General features: G+C 42.4%; 1 protein-coding gene across 1 annotated transcript; it reads left to right on the top strand.

The window, feature by feature from the left end:
• The first annotated feature begins 370 nt into the window (after positions 1-370).
• On the top strand, positions 371-9,360 carry abcg8 (ATP-binding cassette, sub-family G (WHITE), member 8). Its single transcript, XM_050071239.1, has 13 exons — positions 371-511; positions 1,822-1,923; positions 2,090-2,237; positions 3,217-3,455; positions 3,710-3,842; positions 4,369-4,638; positions 4,831-4,993; positions 5,089-5,190; positions 5,547-5,746; positions 7,087-7,163; positions 7,339-7,606; positions 7,690-7,817; positions 8,034-9,360. Exons 1-13 carry the CDS (start codon positions 467-469, stop codon positions 8,169-8,171), a joined length of 2,013 nt encoding a protein of 670 aa, XP_049927196.1. The 5' UTR covers positions 371-466; the 3' UTR covers positions 8,172-9,360.
• Positions 9,361-9,880: the final 520 nt, after the last annotated feature.

Raw genomic sequence — 9,880 nt, 5'->3', positions numbered from 1 at the left:
ACTCTGTTTCTCTGCACCCATTCCCTGCGCAGAGCAGCAGTGGTGTCTCTCAGGAGCCATAAACACACAGTGAACGCTGCGTTATCTCAGAGAACTTTGATCTGGAGCTGTATAAAAAAGACCAAAAAAAAAAAAACACATGCTGACAGAGTAGATTGACTGGCTGGCTGTCTCACTTCAGTCCTCAAATTGTGCGCTGTGTGATCAGAGAAGCTATGACAGAGCAGACAAAGAGCTTGACATGACATGAACTTGGACAGGCTTGTGAGCTGAGTCGAGAGGAGATCTTCAGCTGGACTGGAGTCAAACTATCTAACAGAGAGAGGAAACAAAACAGGGGAACAACAGGAGAGAAACACAGGCAGATACCCGTAGAGAGAAAAAGGAGAGGAACCGAACAGAAGAAGAAAAAGGGGGGGCGTTGACCTCTTGATCCTGCAAACGTCAACCAGCTACTTGCATCATCATGGACACAGACACCAACCTCAATCATACAAACAGCTCCTCACAGGTCAGTTATTACATGGGGTCACAAAGCTAATGTAGTGATATAGTTTAATGAAATCAAAGCTACACTAAATGTTTTGTTAATTCCTTTCATCTCCACCCGACCACTGAGAAACTGTCTCTGACTGCTGCATAAATAATATCGATCATAATGAGGGCATGTTGGTCACCGAGTCCAGTTTTATTGATTATTCCCTCAACAATGGACCACAGTTTGACATCACCTTCAAGAAAATAAAACAATGGCTTTTATATTTGCAGTCAAAGTGTTAGATGACAAAGTAATTTATATTTTATCTCTATAACATTTTAATGAGTGAATCTGAATGATTTTTTCATGAATGCTTAAAATGTGTTTGTCTCTCCATTTATTTGGCTTTAAAGAAACAACTTAGGCTCATTAAGATTAACGTCTGTTAACAGTCCACACTAGTTTGCAGATTGAATGTGCAGCTTTAGGTCAAAATGTTCTGGTTTATGTTTCTGTTTTCCAGTTTTTCACACAATGCAAATGAAAATGTTGCTAACCTGTGTTTCCATTTGTCTCTACAATAATTTTGCTGAAGTAGACACACTACTACTACACACTATTGTTATTTTAGTTTCATCTGAAGTCTTGATAAATAACAGAGGACACATTTGGTTTCCACAGGAGCAACATCAGCACTTTAACCTAACATTTACAGTATATGTGATGTACAGTGTGTACAGTACATTTGTTGTGAGCACACGCTGCATGTTAAATCGTACATCTTCAATCAATACTTTTTCTTTATTGGAGAGATTTAGGGATTAATTAACGATAACATTAGGCTCGTTTTCAAGTGGACTCTGGACCCACAGAGGTCTCAGCCAACTTTTTCCATGTGCAAGCACACAAGCAAGTACACACAGAGATGTACACAAGCTCAAACATTGTCAATCACCATGTGCATATAGTGATCATTAAACACATGAGTCATAAAACCGTAACTTAAAGTAAACTTTTCGATAAAGTGTGATGTAAGACGTGCAGGTGCTACAGCAGCACTGTAACATTTGGGACAGTGTTCTCGCTTTGATTTTAAACAGTGGACATGCAAGTAAAAACAATCAGTATTCAGATACAAGATTAAAATTTCAGATTTTAGTTCATTTTAAGCTTCATGAATCTAAAGCAACGATTCATAAAAAGTTTTATCACTCTTAATGATCTTTACATCCACAGATTTTATTGCAGCTTGTCCTCTACAGCTGATACAGATACAGATAAAACATTTCTATTGAGTCCTCGCCTCTGTGAAACTCTTTGACCTGTCCTCTCTTCTTTAACAGCATCAAGACACAGAGCTGTTCTCGTCTGAAGAGGACAGCAGCCTCTACTTTACCTACAGTGGAGGGTGCAACGAGCTGGAGGTCAACAACCTGCACTATGAGGTAACTAACGAGCAGCCGCTCTGCTCCCATGCACAGTTATCTTTAGCTTTTACTGGTTTTAACCTCCTCATGTGTGTTTGCTGTTTCTGTGCATGTTGTATGTGCCCATTGTGTGTGTGTGTGTGTGTGTGTGTGTGTGTGTGTGTGTGTGTGTGTGTGTGTCCAGGTGGACACAGCGGCTCAGATCCCCTGGTATGAGAAGTTGTCAGAGTTCAAGTTGCCGTGGGAGATTAAAGGAAACAAGCAGACAGCCATCAACAAGCTCAGCCTCCGAGTCCACAGCGGGCAGATGCTGGCCGTCATCGGCAGCTCAGGTGACACAAACACACACAGCTTTTAAAGGTTGACTCCATCTGCGTTCTTTTGCGGGTTTTTCAAAGGGAAATGCCCACTCAGCCGTTAACAAAAAGCAGTGACGTAGGATAGAGCGCTGATAATAATATTATAGCTGAAAGGGTTAGTTTGGATTTTTTGAGGTGGGGTTGTATGACGTACTTTTATCTATCTATAGTCAGTGTATTACATATGGAAGATGGCAGCCAGCGTGCCCCCAGTTTGGAGAAGGGGACGGGAATCTGTAGCTGTAATATCACTCTTTAAAAAGCCACCAGACTCCTTCAACAAAAACAGTAATTTTACCTTGCAGATCACAGGAGTTGCTGGTCTACAGCTGCATCTATTGGTTAGTTTGTTTGTGTGATTGTGTAACTTTGGGATCCATGATTAACATGGCGCTAATATTGAACATCGATAATATACAAAGAAGGCACGAAGGGGCACTTTAGGCAGGCTTGGAGGTTTATATGTAGCAGCGTCATCATGCAGAAACCTACGTCACATCACAAGGAAAGAAAAGGTCTTGAGAAATAACACTTTGATGCTAAAACACACGTACTTCGACCTGATGTTGAATGTTCAGGATTTGATAAGTAAGACACTCCCACTCTCAAGCTACAGAATGATATAAAAATGTAATAAAAATTAATGGACTTGACCTTTAAGTGTCACTGTTTCTAATCAAGGTAATAAATGAAGTGGCCTCCCTTGATGATGTCATTTGTTCAGCCCGGCTTTCCGCTGTCAAGCTTGGCTGAAGATCTTTAGTTTTGGACACAAATGTTTGGAAACTAATCAGTGTCCCAAAAGTTGTGTTCACTGGTCAAGAAAAAAATCTGAACTTCATGTGCTACATGCCACCTGAAACTTCTCACTGCTTTACATCTCCACTTTCATTGTGAGTTTTGTTTTGATGCTTAATTTCTGCTCTAAATACGTGATCACTTTCTCCCTCAGGTTGTGGTAAAACATCTTTGCTGGACATAATAACATGCCGCGATGAGGGCGGCACAATGACGTCTGGTCAGGTTCTGATCAACGGGAAGCCTAACACGCCTCAGCTGGTGAAGAAGAGCATCGCTCACGTCCGACAAGATGACCGGCTCCTTCCTCACCTCACCGTCCGCGAAACTCTCGTCTTTGTTGCCAAACTGAGGCTCCCCACCCACTTCACACAGGCTGAGAGGGACCAGAGGGTGAGAATAACAATGTAACAATAAAACAATATCCTGACAGGCACAGACTGAACACAGCATGAGGACACCTTGTAACACAAACACTGACCTTTGACTTCAGGTGTCACTCTCTGAATATAATCATCATTTGGTCCAGATGTGGCGGTGGTGTCTGTTTCTTATTCCTCAAAATTAATTAGGCTGAGATACTAAATGATACATGAGTATCATTCTTTGTGTTGTGAAACACATACATCTACTGTTTTTGGTCATAGGTGGATGATGTCATCGCAGAGCTGCGGCTGCGACAGTGTGCTCACACCCGGGTGGGAAACGACTATGTGAGGGGAGTCTCTGGAGGCGAGAGGAGGAGAGTCAGTATAGCTGTCCAACTTCTCTGGAACCCTGGTGAGAGAAAAAAACACACAGATAACCTCTTGAACACTGGATAGGCAGGTTTTATTTTTTGGTGTCCTTGGGGACTGAGAGAACACAAGACTTCGGCATCTCCTCTTGGCTCCGTTTTCAGGCTTTAGAAAATCCAGCCAGACGGGAGACTTTGGCCTATGACAGGTCATTTCAGAGAGAGGGAGTTCCTATTACCTGTTCTAGAAATGCAGATGCACGTGCACGTCCCTTCAGATAATGTAAGCCTGATTCAAAGGTGAAGAATCCTGCAGAGAGATTTGCTACTTGCAGTGATTGCCTACGTACTATAGTTCATTAGTATTTATAACCAAAGACAGCCGATGTTTCAGTACCTCAGTGTCATTTGTCAACTCTGTCTTGCTTTTTATACAGCAGTTGATTATTCATATAACCACTGCCGAAAAAAAAGATCCCAGCGCTCATTAAAGTCTGTGCACGCTATCACTCCTGTCTGGATCTGTCCCCCTGACACCAGTGGATCACCAACAGTGTTTTTACATTCCAGGTATTTTGATCCTGGATGAACCCACGTCAGGTCTGGACAGCTTCACAGCCCACAACCTGGTGATCACACTGTCCCGCCTGGCCCGTGGAAACCGCCTGGTGCTGCTGTCGGTCCACCAGCCCCGCTCTGATATCTTCCAGCTCTTCGACCTCGTCGTCCTGCTGTCGTCAGGTTCAGCCATTTACTGCGGGGCTGCTTGTGACATGGTGCCTTACTTCACGGCTCTGGGATACCCCTGCCCGAGATACTGCAACCCCTCCGACTTCTATGGTTAGTGTGTGTGTGGTGCTTCTTTACAGCTACCAAAAACGCACAAAGTTTCCAAAAGCAGCTTTAAACAGTCAAAAATGTTATCTACATCTGTCCCGCTGATGATAAACAAATGGTGTCAAATGTAACTTATTGTTCTTTATAAGCTTATTTACTTTTTTAGTCTTCATTTTCTTGTGTCTGTGTGTCCAGTTGATCTGATCAGTATAGACCGGCGCAGTCCGGAGCAGGAGGCCAAGTGTTTGGAGCGCTCTGGAGTTCTGGCTGAGCAGTTCTTAGAAAAGGTCCGAGACACAGACGATCACATGTGGAAACCAGCTGGGACCAACACAGCACCAACAACACAACCTGAAAGGTAGCAGTGTGTTTAAGTTTGGCTGTCATTCTTTTGGGAAACTGGCTTTAGTGTTCAAACCCAGACAGTCTGATCCACTGTTTTCCCACCTGCAGCTCTCAGCAGATGAGCAAAGTAAAAGGAGAAGAAGTAATCACCATTTCCAAGGAAAGAAACAGACTGCCTGGAAGACTGCACCAATTTACCATCCTCATCAGGTAAGAACAACTCAGACAGACATATTACAGCAGCGTTTCTCATCCCTTTTGTCTGTTGTGCCTCCACAACCCTGTCAGATGAGCTCAAGTGATCTCAGATGATCTCTTTTATCTTCCTCGGTAGGTTTGGTCGGTTTTGCGTTCATTTTCAAGCATTCATTTGTTACTTTTAATCGTTCACTCTGACTTCTCTGTATAGAACAAACTAGTTTTCATGAGCTCTCAGTTGCAGCAGGTGGTGTTCAGGTATCAAACTGTGCAGTCAGGTCATCATAGCTGGTAATTTAGATCAGCCTCACAACAATGTGTACACCACTGTGCGTGTTCATCGACCTCCCTCATTTCTTCTTCCCCAGGCGTCACATGTATAATGACTACAGGGACCTGGTCACCTTATTGGTTCACGGCTTCGAGGCCCTCCTCATGTCACTGCTGGTCGGTTGTCTCTACTACGGGGCAGGAGAAGAGCGTCTGTCCATTCAGGACACAGTGGCCCTCCTGTACATGATCGGTGCCCTCACGCCATTTGCTGTGGTGCTGGACGTCATAGCTAAATGTGAGTAATTACAGCTGATTTAGGAGAATTAGATCCAAGGTCACTCTGCAAATCATTCAGGCAGTTAGAGGTTTACTATGCAGGAAATGTATGGATATATTCAAAATGAATCCTTTAATCAATCCTTTAATAAATGTCACACACAAGTTTAATCTGATCTTATCTAGTATCTTTTTTGATGCACGGCAGAAACAGATTTCTCTTCATAAGGAACAAGACTGAAAATATTGCGAGCAGAAGAATCAAATATCTGCACTTGTGTTAAAGTTTTTACAAACTATATTTTCCATGTAATCGTTTTTTGTTTCAATATTTGTAGAAAGAGCACCAGAAACAGCTGAGTGAAGCTGTGATCAGTGCATTTCACTCTTCCTCTTTAACAAGAGGAACCAGCCAGAGGTGAAATGGTTCAGAACAGTTGGCAAAGTTATTAAAAGTTATGAAGAAGTCATCAGACAGATTTGTGGAAGGTGTTCTTGGATCCAGAGTTATGTCACAGTGAAATCACAACAGTTTACAGAGATAGCAGACTCTTTGCAGAGTCTAGCCAGCAGCCATTAAAAGTCGAGTTCACATTAAGTCAAGGTCAAGTGACAACAGAAGTTATAAAACTGATTCCAAGTTGACGTATGACTCCGAGCTGAATACTGTAACACAGAGAGGCTCAAGAAATATAGAAAATCTGTGAAAAAAAAACATTGGTACTTCAGTTCGCACAATATCACAATACAGATACTGCATTTATGAAGCTGGAGAGCTTCTGTGACTTGTGGTGTTTGAAGCTGTGTTGTGTATCAGCATGCAGCAAACTGAGAAATAACTACAATGTTAAGGCAGATTTTTTTTATTTATTTAACCAGAAAAAAAACCCTTGAGATCAAAAATCTGGCTGAGACAGGCAGCAACATAAATTACAGACAGACAACACATAACAAAAATACAACATAAAAATATACAGCCCTAAAACAAGCAATATAAAACACCTAATGAGAATACAACATGGAAAAGCCCAAATGTGTGTTAGTATATGATATAAGTTAACAATTAAAAGCATAAAACAGAGGCAATCACACATGATTACAGAGACCAGCTAAATTAAACCTTGACATTGGCACATAGATGATTCAACAGTGCTTTGAAACGGCTGAGAGGAACCAATGGCTGCAACTTAAGTTATTCTGTAGAAGATTCCACATGTAAGGAGCTGCATACATAAATGCTCATTTGCCAAACTCCGTACAGACCCTTGGTACAGACAATAAAAACATGCTCATGAACAGAGAGCAGCCATTTTGCCTGAGGTCACAATGCTCATCAGACTAACTTCATGTTGTCTGCAGGTCACACAGAGAGAGCCATGCTTTACCACGAGCTGGAGGACGGCATGTACTCTGTCACTTCATACTTCTTTGCCAAGGTAAACCACAGTGATGAAACTGCATCTCCAGTAGGGGTCAGTCTCGCTCCATGCTGACGTACCAGTACAGTAATGTGGTGTTGGAAAGTGTCTCTCTTTACACTTACATCAGTCAGGATCAGTGTTAAATAGGTGTGTGTGTTCTGTTTATTTGAACATATGCTTCCACATTCAGGTCCTGGGGGAGTTACCTGAGCACTGCGTGTTCACCTTGGTGTACGGCCTGCCCATCTATTGGCTGGCCGGCCTTAACGAAGCTCCGGATCGTTTCCTGCTCAACTTCCTGCTGGTGTGGCTGATGGTCTACTGCAGCCGAGCCATGGCTCTGTTTGTAGCCGCGGCACTTCCCACCCTGCAGACCTCAGCATTCATGGGCAACTCGTTTTTCACTGTCTTCTACTTGACCGGAGGTTTTGTCATCAGCCTGGAGAATATGTGGCTCGGTGAGGAGATTTGTTGTTAGGGGAAATAAAAGATGCCAGTCAGTGTGCGGTGTTTTATACCTGTGCGTGTTTTGACTCCACAGTGGCCTCGTGGCTCTCTCACGCCTCCTTCATGCGGTGGGGTTTTGAGGGCATGCTACAGGTGCAGTTCAGAGGCAACAAGTACCCCGTCACCATCAGGAACATCACCTTTAATGTTGACGGCATACATGTGAGTTAGAAACACATAAAGTTCTGGCTGTGCAGTTTTAGAGTACAAGAGTTCACTTCTACTTATATTAGAGGAAGTTTTTTCACTCCAAAGTATAAATGTTGAAAACTACAGCACAGAGCGATGATTGTACGTACATTAACACAGCTATTAAACCCAAAGTTCTGCACATGGACAAATCATCTCACCCTGTAAACCTCTGTGTTTGTCCTTAAGGTGGTGGAGGCCATGAAGATGAACCAGTACCCTCTGTACTCGTGCTACCTGGTCCTGCTGGCAGTTGTTCTGGTCTTCATGGCGCTCTACTACGTGTCCCTAAAATTCATCAAGCAGAAGTCCAGTCAGGACTGGTGAACACATCTGCACCAGTTTCAACCATCAGACCAAACACTATCTGAAATCAGACGACATCAGAGTCAGGTTTTTACTTAAGCATGTGTTTTTTTTTAGCAGTGGAAGGAGGTAGTTTGGGTTCTAGTCGACTGGTTCGACACTGAGCCATGCTTTCCATTGTCACTTTAATACGAGGACGGTTGGCAGTGGGAAAAGTGCTTTGAGGTCATGTGTGTAGGATTTGGTGGCATGTAGCAGTGATGTTGCAGATTGCAGCCAACCAAAATTTCTCCGAAGTGCCAAGTGTGTAGGAGAATTATGGTGGGCAACATGAAAACATGGAAATGCAAGAGCCAGTGGTTTGTCCATTCTGACCTACTGTAGTTACAAAATGGCAGACTACTTGGAAGAGGACCTGCTCCGTATGTAGATATACACGGCTCATTCTGAGTTAATGAAAACACAATGACTTTTTATTTTCAAGTGATGAGTATTATTAGTTAATGAATCATAAAAACATATTATCATATTAACTCCATCTCTGCCATTATAGCCCTTTAAATCACACACACTGGACCTTTAATTTGGGGGAGAAAAGTAACATAGTTTTTGAATTCACATTTTTACAGTAACATCAGAGACTGCACTGCACTCTTTTAATGGTAGACACATATGAAATAACTCCCCTGGCACCTTAATCGAATGTTTAAGTAACTCTTCTTGATGTATGAAATAATACCCAACAGTTGAAACATGGGGAAAAAGTTTCGAAGGACTTGTTGCAGTACTGCTGTGTGCTGCTGGATGGCAGCAGAGCACTGCACTTACATCAAAGTTAAACTGATGATTTATTTTATCGTCCTCTCTTCTCCGTCTTGGCAAATGATTAGAGCGCCACTTTGGCAGATATCCATCTGCAGCTTTTGCTTGTTCCATTTTCAATCTTCTTTTTTTTCTATAGCTTTATCTTCTTTTTTTGTATATGTAAGGTTATTAAGCTTAACAATGTGTGTGCCAGTATAGGGAGCACTGAAAAAAAGGCCTAGTAGAGATTTAGTAAGTCACACTCAGAAAAAAAAAGAGCTTGTACTTGTGTCCTCATAGATTGAAGATTATGTAAGCTGTGTGTTTTTGCACTGGTGCAAAAGCCTGATAAATATTTTACTGACGTGGTTTGGGTCCAAATTAGTAAAGTATTAAATCAAATTGCTCCACTTGAGTGTGTTTATTTTTGTCTCTCTGCTTTCCTTTGGCCTGGTCATTCAGTTACATGATAGTTAGTCGTAGCTCTGCAGTTTTATAACAATGTTCTGGTTATTTCAGCAGCACACACAGTGACGTCATACAGGGAAAAACATGAGGAAGGAGACACCATAATAATAAGCTAACAAGTTCCCACAATTTGATCCCTCCATGTCATCTGTATTCATTTTCATTAAAACAAACTACAACTAATTTCAAAAAAATTGCAAAACCAAGCCATGGTTCAAACACAGAAGTCCCGCTGACCATGTTACTCCTCCTGCATCTTAATTTGTATCCCAAATAAGCTCCGCTGCCCAGGCTGACCCTCTGACACCAGCTAGCACACAATCTTCTTCAGTGTGTGTTATCTAAGGCCGGCCTCAGTCAGGGTCAAGAGCAGCTTGTGTTACATGACACAGAAATATCTGAGGCCGGGATTGGAGACCACGAAGAGTTCAAAGCAAAGGAGGAGGGCTGCAGATGCA

Source organism: Epinephelus moara, chromosome 19 (genome assembly GCF_006386435.1).
Source record: "Epinephelus moara isolate mb chromosome 19, YSFRI_EMoa_1.0, whole genome shotgun sequence".
Taxonomy (NCBI): Eukaryota; Metazoa; Chordata; class Actinopteri; order Perciformes; family Serranidae; genus Epinephelus; species Epinephelus moara.
Note: the sequence above shows the minus strand (reverse complement) of the source record. Positions and strands in the feature narration are given on the sequence as shown.